The sequence below is a fragment of the Chelonia mydas genome, chromosome 3, assembly GCF_015237465.2.
Source record: "Chelonia mydas isolate rCheMyd1 chromosome 3, rCheMyd1.pri.v2, whole genome shotgun sequence".
In the NCBI taxonomy this organism is placed as follows: Eukaryota; Metazoa; Chordata; order Testudines; family Cheloniidae; genus Chelonia; species Chelonia mydas.
The window spans coordinates 61,650,302-61,666,437 of NC_057851.1; the positions used below are offsets into that span (position 1 = coordinate 61,650,302).

The 16,136-nt window shown below is 40.7% G+C and overlaps 1 protein-coding gene across 3 annotated transcripts in view; it reads right to left on the bottom strand.

The window, feature by feature from the left end:
• Positions 1–1,376: 1,376 nt before the first annotated feature.
• IBTK (inhibitor of Bruton tyrosine kinase) overlaps positions 1,377–16,136 on the bottom strand; it is a 103,278-nt gene continuing 88,518 nt past the window's right edge. Inside the window, exons 27-29 of one of the 3 annotated variants that reach the window (XM_037894376.2) lie at positions 4,262–4,318; positions 4,012–4,144; positions 1,377–2,775 (exon numbers count right to left, since the gene is read on the bottom strand). In XM_037894376.2, the coding sequence (XP_037750304.1) occupies positions 2,650–2,775; positions 4,012–4,144; positions 4,262–4,318 (316 nt within the window). In that variant the 3' untranslated portion in view covers positions 1,377–2,649. The other 2 variants (XR_006289466.1, XM_043542565.1) reach the window with 2 other exon arrangements.

The window sequence follows — 16,136 nt, forward strand, 5'->3', positions numbered from 1 at the left end:
TTCCTACCCCCCCAGACGTTCTTGTTAAACCCTGGATTTGTGCTGGAAATGGCCCACCTTGATGATCATACACATTGTAAGAAGAGTGGTCACTTTGGATAAGCTATTTTACCAGCAGGAGAGTGGGGTGGGGGGAGGTATTTTTTCATGCTTTGTGTGTATAAAAAGATCTACACTTTCCACAGTATGCATCCGATGAAGTGAGCTGTAGCTCACGAAAGCTTATGCTCAAATAAATTGGTTAGTCTCTAAGGTGCCACAAGTACTCCTTTTCTTTTTGCGAATACAGACTAACACGGCTGCTACTCTGAAACAGGCAATTGTAAATCTGACATTTCCTAACTTTCAAGTGCTTAACTTTGCAACCTAAATAATGTCCTTTTCATGAAGGTTTTTGTATGTAATATGTTAATTATATTCTCAAATTGTGTTCTCCCAGCTTAGAGTAACTCCAATTTTAATAGCAACTGGTAATTACTATCAGTTTTGGTAACTATCAGTTAACAAGTTCATAACATCCCGATAGTTTTCCCATGGGGTAGTTTAATTGTTTCCTAATTATTGCTGGAAGAATGAAAATATGTACATGTATTTAGTTAACATACATTTTAACATGGCTTGGGATTTGTCATTCTAAATAAGTTTTATACGTGTATGCTACTAATTTGTTTGTCATTAATATAACTATTTCTTAATATTTCTTTGGGCAGTAATATATTATTCATTACAACCAAAGAAAGTATTGTTAAAGAGAAGGTGCTAATTTTAAAGATTATTGAGGTAAAATTCTCTCAAGAGAAAACTCGTGCATGTATTTCCTAGGAGATGCTTTTAAAAAAAGGATTGAATTGATAATCTCAAATTTATTTCACTGAGTTGATACCGATGTATAGTTTAGTTCAAGAAATTAAAACATTCATATATAAAATTGTTTGATAAAATAGGACTGGCCTTTTAAAATACCTTTCTTAAATATTTAAATGCAAACTTTTGGTGACATGAACCTCAATCAGGAAAACAGAATAAAGTCCTATATTAGTACATGAAAATTAATATATTGCAGACTAATGGCATTATACTTGTATCAGGACAATTTGGCATTTTAGCTTTTGTCTATCCTATCAGTCACAACTCTTTAATCATATCTATAAATAAAGGATTTCACATGTTTTTGAAGAATTTCTGTCTTCAGATTACGCTTTTTAAATTTCACTTCCACAGCAATCCGCTCCCCCTTGTAGGGGTTTACTTGACATTTTATCTTGTATTAAGCACACTGTTCATGCTCCACATAAAATGAAAATACTTTTAGAATATTCTAATTGCCACAAAAGTCAATTTTTATACAATGGCATACAAAAATTTAAGTACACAAATTTATGTGAATCAAGATTTTAATGTTTATTGAATTTGTTTACATGTGGTTTCTTTTTTAAATGTAGCTCACCTGAAGCCATTAGATGCAGCTACATTCTTTTCCAAGACTCAATTTATCACATAGTGATTGCTTTGTATATCCATCTGGGTATACCTTCTCTAAGCTTGATCCTCTCCAGTTTGCCCAGGATCTGTAAACGCTGAGATTACTGAAACTGGTAAATCCACATTTAACTACCCAAACACAACACAACCCAACAAGACAGCATATTGTACATAAGGCTATTAAACAATTTTTATAAATCTGTTCAGAGAAACCAGGCACAAAGAACTTTTTGAATGCACAATACTGAAAAGCCAGCCATGAAATCTTTGCAGGTTAGGCATTCTCAAAATCCACAGTTAAGCATTCATCCTTGTAGCTCTAATATTTAACATACAGGTTTTGCATTTCCTCAGCACTTTAATACAGTGGTTCTAAAATTGTACCAATTTACCCAGAATACACCATGGATGATCCAACTAGTGATACCACATCCCACCGAACTGTGTTTGTTTTAAGCCATAACAGAGCTTGGGCGGCTCAAAATGCCAATCTAACAACAGTGTAAAAACACACACAACTGAACTGGAAGCAGGTAGTAGCAGAGCACATCAAGTCCAGCACAGAGGCTCACCATGAAGACTAACAGTCAAAAGTACTAGCCACCATAGCCGAGAGAACCAGTACTCATACACGCACATCAGAAGTTAGGAAAAACTGCATTTTCAAATGGTATTTTTAGACTAAATTTAAGCAAAGATACATTTGGGATATTTCTAATCTGTCATGTCAATCCTGATTAAACGCCCACATTTAAAAGATGCATAATTTTGCACCATCAGTTTTACAATAATCACAAAATTAGGGCCTACTTTTTCCCCACCACCTGTGAATTTAACAAAAACCCTTACTGTTCTAACATGGACTAAACCTCAATATAAGCAAATGTATTTTCAATCTACAATTTTATATAGAATGTAATTAACACAGGGTATGGTAAAAAGTTTGTTGTCAAAACATACATACATCATATGGTGTGAATAATGGACATTAACAAATTATAGTCTGCTTTCTCTCTCTACTATAATCAGATGCATGCAGATTATGTGCAGCATTTTAAACACTGATACTACATTTACAAGACTGCTCCCGCACTCCAATTCTACCTGTAATAAAAGTCAAAATCTCTAAAGTAGACACATCTTCATGAAATTCATGATGGATTAGCTTCAGTGCTTGTTCCACAAAGGTGTTGCAATAGGTCCCTGTGGAGCCCTTTCAACGACAACAAACTCATCAGGGTTGTCAAAAGCTTCGTAGTGGATTAGCAAATCCTGAATAGCACGTTCCTCAATCTGAAGGACGAAAGAAAGAGAGGAGGGGAAGGGGAAGTCAGCATTTTATAATCAGGTCTAGAAGAAATCATCTCATGGGGGATGGAAACTGTTCACCGTATAACAGCATTACCTTTTAAAACAAATTACCATTGCCAATAAGGTTTAATGGCCCTGAATAATGATACATCCTGCATGTCAGTAATCAATGAATATTCTTCATTTCATTCAAATACAGATATGTTTTGCGTGCTAGGTCTTTAAAAAAAAAAACCTGTTAGCCGGGCAGGTCCTGGGGCCATACATCCTAACAGATTCTAAAACACTCATGGACTGGCTGAGTGGGAGAAGGCAACACACTCCAAACCATGAGGGCAGGCAAAGAAAATTGGGGAATATAGAACGTAGCCCTAGCAGCTAAAGTCCCCAAATACTGTCAGGCTAGCCCAGGGGTGGGCAAACTATGACTCGCGGGCCGGATCTGGCCCACCAGCTCCCGCTGGGGAGCAGGGTCTGGGGCTTGCCCTGCTCTGGCGCTCCAGCTGGGGATCAGGGTCGGGGCCGATCCACGCGGCTCCCAGAAGCAACGGTTATGTCCTCCCTCCAGCTCTTACGCATAGGGGCAACCAAGGAGCTCTGCTCCGCACGCTGCTCCCACTCCAAGCACCGCCCCTGCAGCTCCCTTTGGCCGGAAACCGCACCTGCGGATGGGGCAGCGTGCAGCAGAGCCACCTGGCTGCACTTCTGTGTAGGAGCCGGAGATGGGACTAGCTGCTGCTTCCAGGAGCCTCTTGAGGTAAGTGTCACCCGGAGCCTGAACCCCTGAGCCGCCACCCCCACCCACCGCACCCAACACCCTGCCCCAGCCCTGATCCCCCTCCTGCTCTCCGAACCCCTCGGTACCAGCCCAGAGCACCCTCCTATACCCCAAACCCCTCATCCGCAGACCCATCCCAGACGGAGACCCCTCCTGCACTCTGAACTCCTCATTTTTGGCCCCACCCCGGAGCTCGCACCCCCAGCCAGAGTTCACACCCAACCCCAATTTCATAAGCATTCATGGCCCGCCATACAATTTCTATACCCAGATGTGGCCCTCAGGCCAAAAAGTTTGCCCACCCCCGGGATAGCCCTACCCTCCCAAAATGAGCCTGAAGTTATGTTTTAACAGCTGGTAGACACGATGCAGCATATGAAATGCTCATTCTAAAATGTTATCTCTAAAAGAGGTAGTGAAAAAAATACATCTTCCTTTACCTGGATCAAAGCCAAAGGTTTCTCTCTGCTCCTGATAAGAGCTGCTTCTTGCTGGAGCTCTTCCTCTACAATAGCTGCAAACGTGATAGGTGCTATTGCAGTAGAGCTAGTCAAGGATGTCACTAACCATGGACTGCAAGGTAATACATTACACAGTGAAGTATATCACTGACATTCTGAAACAAAAGCAGTATAAAGAACTAACAGAAAACATGCTCCAAAATCTTTATATGTCAGAAATCAAACTTACTTATGACTCTCCAGTTGTGGTAAATCAGAAACACGATCTTCTTCTCTGATTGTGCATCTGGGAAGAAAAAATATGAAAGTTGCTCATTTAATACTCTCTTGGAATATAACAGGACTGTTGGCAACCTTCAGACTTATTCTACTGTGCTAAATATGCTACTTTGGGGAGAGGAAAAACTTGGAGAGGGGAATCTCAAGCCACTAAAAAAAAAAAAAAAAAATATCAGTGAAATGAGCGTCCTTTGCAAATTGCAGTGTGACAGCCCACAGTGAGCACAGTTACTAAAACATATTCCTATATTGTTCCTATTCAAATAACTACTTCAGTAAGCAGCATACGGGTGCCCCACCAGAAAATGAATTCAGACAAAAGTTCTTTGCACATTCACTGTATTGTAATAGAGTAGCAATTCCAATATTAAATCCAAGACTTCTAGGCAGAAGATTTTTGAGTGTGATGTAGTGGTAGAGTACAGGCTCCCAAGCTGGCTTCTTGATTACTAGAACTGTAATGGACTTACAGCACAGGCAACCTTAATTACGGCATTTCCTAATTTCTGAGTGCCTGACTTTGCCACTATTCACAATAAATCTAGGAATGATATGATCTCCAATCCTATAATCGTTGTTGTCACAGAGTCCCCGGGGCGATGCTCTGGAACTGCTCCCTACAAAGCCAGTCAGGACTCTGGTGAAGTCTCCTCTCTGTGAGCAGCCTGTCTTCAGAGCAAGAAGCTCACACGACTTCCACCAGAGCAGCTCCAGAGCATCGCCAGGGGACTCTGTGACAGCAACCTAAATAATAAGTTCATGTAATGTTTTGTATTTAAAGATTTGAGCAATATAATTGCAATATAAGCACAGGATATAAGCCTATTCACAATAAATCTAGGAATGATATGATCTCCAATCCTAAAATCGTTGTCTTGAAAGAGGCGGCTGTAGCGTTAAGCCAATAGCACTAATGTATTATTTCTCTGAGAGTATGGTATTGATTATTCAATGCCAGAGATGGTGAACCTTCAGCACACATACCCAAGTATCTTCCCGCACAAATATATGATCTGGATTCTGATGAATATACATAAAAAGGTCGTAAAAATAGGATTCATGGAATGAAACTAAACAGGAAAAATAAAACCACATGCTTAATATCAAGAAAAAAAAAATCTGACAGTAAAATGTGTTACCCTGTATAATCTATCAAGAGAACTCACCATTTGGCACATTTCAGTCTAAACCAGACAGAAACACACTAAAATGTGCTGACCAGAATAATCCTGCACTAATAGGGGAATGGAAGAGACCTAAAATGAGTAATCTAAGCCCTCTCTAAATTATATGAACCTCTGACAACATGCAGTTTAAAAGCATGGGAGAAGTATTATAGCAAGATTTTTAAAAAAATAAAGTTCAACATTTATTTTTCAGTTATTCTACAGCACCTTACATGCTTTAATGTGTTGGTATAGTCAACTCTCAACTGATTTCATTTCTACATAACATGCTGTAGTTAAATAGCCACAAATTGTCTGAGAGTAAATTCATAGAAAAATTCCTAATAGGAGAACTCCAGTGACTGGTGAGTTCTCAAGTTCTCTGTCTGGGATTTCTTCCACAGAACACAATTTCATGGACAACAAGCAGCACAACTCCTATTGCTGGGAGGAGAAGGGGATTTTTTTTTTTTTTGGGAGAAGTATAAATAAGCAGACATCATCAAAGGCTACATCCAAATTAATTATGCCCTTCTTTTTGACATAAGATATGGTTTCAAAATTGCCCACTAGGATCTGAATCATTTCCCCCAAAGAACAGAAATACATTACAAGATCAACAAATTGCCTAGTGATCCAAAAAGCTGTAGATAGATCTTTCCCACTCAGACACCAGAATTTATTGATCATGAAATCTCAACTGCAACATTCATCTGAACTTAGGTGAATCACTGAATATGGTGAAGCAGCAACAAAAATGCCTTCTTAAACCATAGTTAGGCTCATGAGCTGAAGGAGGGCACACTTTGTAGAATCAGTTAAAACCCTATAGTCTCATAATGGATGCCACATTAAAGCTTGTGTGACACCATTGGGGATAATTCCTTCAACTCAACATTCATAAAAACCTTGCTATTTCTGATTCAGTGGCTCAGTTGTAGCATTCCACATTCCTGTGTGTCAGACTTGTTTGCTCTCACTGTGGGTCTCTCTCACTCTGATCAGTCAGGAGCTGGAAATAGGAATAGAAGTTACATGCTCCAGCAGCAGGATGGAAAAGAAGAGCCTTGTGTTGCTCAACAATGCCTTCATTCTACTAAGGTAGAACACTGATGGCCTCCACAGCAAATCCTGTCCAATCTTCTGAGCTGAAACAACGGTGTCTGCGATTCAGGTACTTGAGAACTGCAAAATCATTAACGTTTTTGAGAACCACAAAGGGCATGTGGTAGCTTCCTTTAAGTAAATATTCCTGACTGACAATGCAGAAGTAGGCTTTTTTCCAGCATCATCTTTGCCACGCTAGGGGGATGTTCAAGTATTCCCAATTCTCAGAGGCTCGTTTTTAAAAACTATCTTTTATACACCTATGTAAACAGAAACTCCCTAGACTTCTCAGAAAGACAAAACCTTCTGTCATATATGTAGGAGGTTTACACTTTGGATGAAAGTCAGATGCACACTCCCTCCTACCCTTGCCCAAAGTATTCACAGCACCACTATAAAGTAGTACAAAAAAAAAAAAATCAACTTGATCATAGTAAGTAACAAAGTTCTTTCCAGAGCAATTTTATCATAAGTAGCAGTTGTAATGTCACAATACACTCTAGTGATCAATTAAAAGATAAGCAGAGGATAATTATACAGGTATTTAGTGCACAACAATCATCTATTCCAGTGCTATTGTGACCCTTACATGTACTAATGAAGTTGTCAGAGATTTTACATTTTAAGCATTTTGGATCTAGGTTGTCTTAAGGTAAGAAATCTGAAATTAGGTAAGTACATATAATAGATTAGAAGCAGTGGTTCTCAACCCACGGCCCATGGGACATCCTTAGGGCTATACAGGTAGAATTGGATGCAGCCCACATAACACAGTGCAGCCCACAATGGTAAACAGGTTGAGAACCACCGGGTTAGAGGATAGTGAAAAAGGATTGTATGGAAGTGTCAAATCTATATGTTTTAGAAGAATTTTTGTGTGGGAAGGTCTCTAGATAAGTTCCAGGCCAACTGTTGTCTAAAATGTGTTTTAAGATTTTTAAAAGGTGCTGATATATAGTCATCAAGATGGATCGTCTCAGTGCGACTGACCTTGAAAGCTCACTCTCCAAATCTATTCAATACCTCCTTTTTTTAAAAAAGTCATCTCTGCTGAAACAGGTAACAAAAGTGCTATTTGTGATTCTGGTGATGTCACTACCTGTCCACTAAGACTGGATAAGACTATCACCAACTCATTTAATAAGGACAACTCAAGAGGCATCGGACCATAACAGCTCCCAGACTGCTGCGCTGGGCATCACAAAATGGGGAAGAGATGGCCAGCCCTCTGTAGAGATAGAGGTGGTTAGGGACTATTTAGAAAAGCTGGACGTGCACAAGTCCATGGGGCCGGACGAATTGCATCCGAGAGTGCTGAAGGAATTGGCGGCTGTGATTGCAGAGCCCTTGGCCATTATCTTTGAAAACTCGTGGCGAACGGGGGAAGTCCCGGATGACTGGAAAAAGGCTAATGTAGTGCCCATCTTTAAAAAAGGGAAGAAGGAGGATCCTGGGAACTACAGGCCAGTCAGCCTCACCTCAGTCCCTGGAAAAATCATGGAGCAGGTCCTCAAAGAATCAATCCTGAAGCACTTAGAGGAGAGGAAAGTGATCAGGAACAGTCAGCATGGATTCACCAAGGGAAGGTCATGCCTGACTAATCTAATCGCCTTTTATGATGAGATTACTGGTTCTGTGGATGAAGGGAAAGCAGTGGATGTATTGTTTCTTGACTTTAGCAAAGCTTTTGACACGGTCTCCCACAGCATTCTTGTCAGCAAGTTAAGGAAGTATGGGCTGGATGAATGCACTATAAGGTGGGTAGAAAGCTGGCTAGATTGTCGGGCTCAACGGGTAGTGATCAATGGCTCCATGTCTAGTTGGCAGCCGGTGTCAAGTGGAGTGCCCCAGGGGTCGGTCCTGGGGCCGGTTTTGTTCAATATCTTCATGAATGATCTGGAGGATGGTGTGGATTGCACTCTCAGCAAATTTGCGGATGATACTAAACTGGGAGGAGTGGTAGATACGCTGGAGGGGAGGGATAGGATACAGAAGGACCTAGACAAATTGGAGGATTGGGCCAAAAGAAATCTGATGAGGTTCAATAAGGATAAGTGCAGGGTCCTGCACTTAGGACGGAAGAACCCAATGCACTGCTACAGACTAGGAACCGAATGGCTAGGCAGCAGTTCTGCGGAAAAGGACCTAGGGGTGACAGTGGACGAGAAGCTGGATATGAGTCAGCAGTGTGCCCTTGTTGCCAAGAAGGCCAATGGCATTTTGGGATGTATAAGTAGGGGCATAGCGAGTAGATCGAGGGACGTGATCGTTCCCCTCTATTCGACACTGGTGAGGCCTCATCTGGAGTACTGTGTCCAGTTTTGGGCCCCACACTACAAGAAGGATGTGGATAAATTGGAAAGAGTCCAGCGAAGGGCAACAAAAATGATTAGGGGTCTAGAGCACATGACTTATGAGGAGAGGCTGAGGGAGCTGGGATTGTTTAGTCTGCAGAAGAGAAGAATGAGGGGGGATTTGATAGCTGCTTTCAACTACCTGAAAGGGGGTTCCAAAGAGGATGGCTCTAGACTGTTCTCAATGGTAGCAGATGACAGAACGAGGAGTAATGGTCTCAAGTTGCAATGGGGGAGGTTTAGATTGGATATTAGGAAAAACTTTTTCACTAAGAGGGTGGTGAAACACTGGAATGCGTTACCTAGGGAGGTGGTAGAATCTCCTTCCTTACAGGTTTTTAAGGTCAGGCTTGACAAAGCCCTGGCTGGGATGATATAACTGGGACTTGGTCCTGCTTTGAGCAGGGGGTTGGACTAGATGACCTTCTGGGGTCCCTTCCAACCCTGATATTCTATGATTCTATGATAATGACTTTTGAACAAAACTAACCTAGACAGGATATAGGACTAGGAACTGTAACTGAAGGGATACCTTCCTCTGAAGCAATTATTTCCCATTCATGGATCATTTTACCTTTGTAAATATTTAATATATGGTTTTAAATAGTTACTTTCAACAATATTAAATTTTGAGATTGTTACAAATGCATTTTTGAAGGGTCTACAAATTAATCTGTATTATAAGTGAGTTTGCAGACCCCAACCAGGATCAAAGCACCACTGTGCTAGGAACTGTACAGACATATTAAGAGACAAATCCTATCCCGAAGAGCTTACAATTTGACCAGGCCAAGGGTGTGAAAGGAGGCAAACAAAGAGTGTGACTTGACTAAGGACACAAAGCAGCTCTGTGGCAGAGCCAAGACTAGAACTTCCAGCTCAATGTCCTACACGCTGAACTACACCGTCTCCCATGTAAAAGCCTTCATTTTACAAAATACATATTGAAACTTGCTTGTCAGGTTTTATCATAAATGTAATCTTACTTTTTATAGAGCTTTTATTTTAAAAAGAATACATAATTGAAAAACTAGCTATGTTTAGTTCAGATTAGTAAAATCCCTTCCTTGCAAAACAAACTGAATAACTTTTAATTGCACCCTTCCTCCTTGTGACTAAAAACATTTGAACAGTTAAAATAGGGAAAGTTCAACCAATGCATCAATATTTGAACTAAACACTCTTGGCAGCTTAAATTTAAAGAAAATTCCATAAAAGCTTTTGTTTAGAGACAATTCTGATGGCACATTTAAACACTCAAGTCAGTAAATGCCAGTATTAAAGTTGTTGAGTTTGCACCTACTCTTTGTGCATGATCATACGCAACAGATCCTTTTCTACAAGCTAAGATTCACATGCAGCACATTTCAGTGCTATATACTATGAAGCAAGCCAGCCAGAATAAAAAGTAATTTATATATAAGCAGTACAGTGAATCAGGCTTGGCTCTAATGGGGCCAAACTTTCAAAATGAACCTTAGACAGCTGTAGTAAAAACATGGTATGATATTTTATTACTTATGTAATAGTATACGATCACATACTCTTGTTCCCCTTTTTTAAAGATAGGTACTAAGTTTGCCCTTCTCCTGAAAACAGGGAACAAAGAGGATATGACACAAATGGGACTCGGCGAATTATAGACCAATCAAGCCTTACTTTGATACCTGGAGATATACTGGAACAAATTATTGAACAATCAATTTGAAGCACCTAAAGGATAACAGGGTTATAAGGAATACCCAACATGGATTAGTCAAGAACAAAGCACACAAAACCAAACTTATTTTCTTTTGTGACAGGGTTCCTGGCCTACCGGATTGCAGGCGGGAGGGAAGCTGTGGACATATTTTGATTTTTTCCAAGACAGTCTCATAAGTAAACTAGGGAAATGTGGTCTAGATGAAATTTACAACAAGGTGGGTGCAAAACTGGTTGAAACACTGAACTCAAAGAGTAGTTATCAATGCTTCACTGTCAAAATGGGGGACATATCTAGTAGGGTTGCACAGGGGTCTGTCCTGAGTCCAGCTCTAGTCAATATTTTCATTAACGACTTGGAATATGGAGTGGAGAGTACACTTATAAAATTTGTGGATGACACCAAGATGGGAGGGTTTGCAAGTACTTTGCAGAACAGAATTAGAATTCAAAATGACCTTGACAAATTCGAGAACTGGTCTGAAATTACTCCTGAGGGAATTCTGTGGCACTGTGTGTCTACAGAATTCATATCCCCCACAGATTTCTTTGCTTCCCCGCAGAAAAATGACTTTCTGATGGGGAAGCAAAGAGAAGCCACAAGAGCAGTCACGTGCCCCTCCTCAGCAGTGTGGGTGCGTTGTTTCAGGCCCTCGGAGCAGCCAGCGGAGAGGTAAATCACTGGGGGGATGGTGGTAGCGGAGCTGGGGACAGCCTGCCAGTGGCTCCTACTGTGCACCAGGCTCAGCTGTTAGTCCCAACTGGTCTGGGGGCGGGAGAGGACAGGACTTCCTCTTCCCCTGCAAGGAGTGCCCAGGCTGGATAAGATTTACCCCCAGAAATCTTCCCCGGCTGCACCTAGCATGGAGGGGCAGGGCCCTGGGCTGTTTCTGGGGTAGGCCTGGTCTTTGCGCTGTGTCAGGTGTAGCCTCACCACTGAGTCTGTGTCCCTGGGTGGGCGGGGGTCTGCAAGGTGATCTCCCACCTCCACGAAGCCACTGGCCCGTGCTCCCCACTGTCATGCTGAAGCCTCAACATTTAACTATTGAAAAATAAAATACGCAGAACTTCTCAGAATTTTAAAATAGTGTGCGCAGAATTTTTATTTTTTGGTGAAGAATTTTTCATTTTTGGGTGCAGAATTCCCTCAGGAATATGAAATCAACATGATACAATGCAACAAAGACAAATGCAAAGCACTACACTTAGGAAGGAAAAAAAATCAAATGTACAACCATAAAATGGGGATTAACTGGCTTGGCACTGGTACTGCTTAAAAGGATCTGGATGATATAGTGGATCACTAACTGAACATAAAAGTCAACAATGTGATGCAGTTGAGAAAAAGGCTAATATTGTGGGGCATATTAACAAAAATGTCATATGTAAGACATGAGAGATAACTATCCCATTCTACTCAGCACTGGTGAGGCCTCACCTTGAGTACTGTGTCCAGTTCCAGATGCCTAGTCTAAGAAAGATATGGATAAACTGGAGAGTCCAGAGAAGAGCAACAAAAATTACAAAAGATTTAAAAAACCTGACTATGAGGAAAGTTTTTTTTTTTTTTTTTTTTTAAATAAACTCTGCTTGCTTAGTCTTGAGAAAAGAAGACCGGGGCAGTGGAACCTAACAACAGTCTTCAAATATGTAAACAGTTGTTATAAAGAGGACGGTGATCAATTGTCCTCCACATCCACTGCAAGTAGGACAAGTAGTAAAGTGGCCTAATCTGCAGCAAAGGAGATTTAAGTGAGATATTAGGAAAAAAACTTTCCATAAGTGTAGTTAAGCACAGAACAAGTTACCAAGGGAGGTTGTTGAATCTCCATCACTGGAGGTTTTTAAGAACGGGTTAGACAAACACCTGTCAGGGATTGTCTAGGTATACTTAGACCTGCCCCAGTGCAGGGGGAATGGAATAGATGACCTCTCAAGGTCCCGTCCAACCCTACATTTCTATGATTCTACATATATAGACATGAAAAGGGGCAGTGTTAAGCAAGCCCCTGCCTTGTCCAGTGTGCATTTCATACCATTGACAACAGAGTCATACAGGTTTTGAGGAACGCTTAACATTTTTAGCACACAAAAATAATAGTGCTCTGGTTAAAATATATTATGCACCAGACTTTTAAAGTTAAAGGTAAACAAATTTGAATGCATCTAATTTCTGTGACCAAACACTACCGGCCTACATCCATATACACCAAAGTCATGCAAATCCCTTTCCGAGTATATATTACAGATACACAAATACACTTTTATGTCTTACTGAAAATTCTGACCTTCTATGTAGTGCAAATACTACAAGGATATTGATTGATATAAGACACAGAAGTCTTAGTATATCAAGTGGTGCTTCAACACAGTTATATTGACCCTGTATATACAATTCCAGATTCACTAAATAGAGTCTCTGTTTACAAAGAACAGAATCAACTCAGATCACTTCAATTTCAGTTAACAAGATGTGCAGTTTTGCAGTCATTAAAAAAAATCCACTACTTAAATCTGTATTATTTCTAAGCTTTGCAATATCTCACCTTTGCAGTGTTTCACCGATTGCTTTTATATTTGTTTTTAAAGCTAATCTCTTAAAATTTGATCATTTTCCTAACCACAAATTGGGTGCTGTCATAAATATAAAGGGAAGGGTAAACCCCTTTAAAATCCCTCCTGGCCAGAGGAAATCTCCTCTCACCTGTAAAGGGTTAAGAAGCTAAAGGTAACCTCGCTGGCACCTGACCAAAATGACCAATGAGGAGACAAGATACTTTCAAAAGCTGGGAGGAGGGAGAGAAACAAAGGGTATGTGTGTCTGTCTATATTTTGTCCTTGCCGGGGATAGACCAGGAATGAAGCCTTAGAACTTTTAGTAAGTAATCTAGCTAGGTACGTGTTAGATTATGATTTCTTTAAATGGCTGAGAAAAGAATTGTGCTGAATAGAATAACTATTTCTGTCTGTGTATCTTTTTTGTAACTTAAGGTTTTTGCCTAGAGGGGTTCTCTATGTTTTGAATCTAATTACCCTGTAAAGTATTTACCATCCTGATTTTACAGGGGGGATTTTTTTTTTTATTTCTATTTACTTCTATTTCTATTAAAAGTCTTTTTGTAAGAAAACTGAATGTTTTTTTCATTGTTCTCAGATCCAAGGGTTTGGGTCTGTGGTCACCTATGCAAATTGGTGAGGCTTTTTATCCAACATTTCCCTGGAAAGGGGGGGGTGCAAGTGTTGGGAGGATTGTTCATCGTTCTTAAGATCCAAGGGTCTGGGTCTGTAGTCACCTAGGCAAATTGGTGAAGCTTTTTATCCAACATTTCCCTGGAAAGGGGGGGTGCAAGTGTTGGGAGGATTGTTCATCGTTCTTAAGATCCAAGGGTCTGGGTCTGTAGTCACCTAGGCAAATTGGTGAGGCTTTTTACCAAACCTTGTCCAGGAAGTGGGGTGCAAGGTTTTGGGAAGTATTTTGGGGGGAAAGACGTGTCCAAACAGCTCTTCCCCAGTAACCAGTATTTGTTTGGTGGTGGTAGCGGCCAATCCAAGGACAAAAGGGTGGAATATTTTGTACCTTGGGGAAGTTTTGACCTAAGCTGGTAAAGATAAGCTTAGGAGGTTTTTCATGCAGGTCCCCACATCTGTACCCTGGAGTTCAGAGTGGGGGAGGAACCTTGACAGGTGCATTCACTTCTGAATGATGAAAGTTAAAATTTAGTTTAAAAAAGAAAAGTTATGTCAAATAGATGTTGTTAGGAGGCTTACTCCTTCACCCATTTACTTCCCTGGTCCTTCTTGCATGAACAGAGAGCAACAATACCTGAAGTCCAAAGGTGCAAACAATTTGATGTTTATTGGGGTGAACTTCCAGCAAGCATGAGTCCAGTTTCCTTCCTTAGCGTCCCCCTTCCCAGTTCTGACACCACAGAGCCTTACCTGTGTCCCTGTTCCCATTCCTGCCCTTAGCTAAACATGATTCCAATTTCCCCACCCCCATTCCCTGTTCCCATTTTTCCCCCTCCCACCCTTCCTGATTGACTGCAGACTATATAGTAAAACTTGAGTTCTGCTTAGCTATACCTTAACCAATCATTTTACTGAAATTTAACCAACCAATCCTAACATATTGTAACATGATTATTTAACCAATTATATCCCACCACCTTAATTAGTTTACACCCAACAAAATTAATTATGCAGCAGACAGAAACAATCACAGAACCAGACAGAGATTATACAGACAAACAATAGGGAAATGGGGACTACAGTGATAGAACAACAAAGAAATGAGGATTTCACATCCCAGCTATTGATAAGTGAGTTTTTGCCAGACAGGATGCTATCAAACTAAGTTTCCTTTTACATCTTCTCAGCACTTCCCTTTCTCTGGAGGCGATAGGCATTATCAGGACAGGACTGTATTCCTAACAGCCCAATAGCACCTTATTTCAATGTGACTAGGTTGGAATGTGAGGATGTGACAGGTCGCTTCCCAGCTTGTGGCTGCCTCTGTTGCTTAGCCAGAGATCTCATGCATCCGATGAAGTGAGCTGTAGCTCACGAAAGCTTATGCTCAAATAAATTTGTTAGTCTCTAAGGTGCCACAAGTACTCCTTTTCTTTTAGCCTAAGAACAGGGCCTCAGACTGTCACAGTAAGAGAAGGACCTTACACCAGCAGACAGTGATTTTGATTCTTTCTTTTATACCTCTATAACTAGCCAATTGATAAGAATACACCTAAATTCTTAGAGTATAGGCCTTTACAGACAGGCCTGAATATCTATATCCTAACAATGGTATCAAGAAATGTTTGAGCAGCTCAAGAGGCAACAGCGACAGTTGCCGATAACCATGTTTTTCAAGGAAAAGCAACTAGCAGCTGATGAGCCTACGCAATCAACTTCTCGAGCTGAACCAGAGCCAACCACTTTGTCTACGACTCACTGTCCATCACCCAAGCTCTCCGTCACCTCTGTGTCCTGGATCAACATCAAGCTCTGACTCCCCCCTGTAATTACCCCTTGTAATTAAAAATACAGTGCTGTAAAATTATATTTTGCATATGTACTCTTTATTATATACTGTGCATTACTGTATACATTATACATTTATACATGTTACTGTACAGCATTGTACAGTATACACAAAACCATGTACAGTATACTGTACTTTATGGGTGCTTTAAGGGATTTTCAAGGGTAATTTTGACTATACACGAGTTTCGCTTTATGCACTGACTTTAGAACCTAACCCTTGCGTAAGATGCGACTCCACTGTAATTAATGTTGTTAATTAACAGTTGGCATGAAAATCATGATTAAACCGTTCGTTTGCTCTCTCACCCTGTGGTAGTGTTTGCTGGTGCTTTCGTCCTACATAGTCTTTCTCACAGTGCTCTGTACCATGTTCACCGCCCTCTCCCACTCTGCAGCATGTCTCGGCCTGCGGAGAAGGCTGTTATTCCAGTGCAGCTCTGCCTCGGGCTGTAGTCTA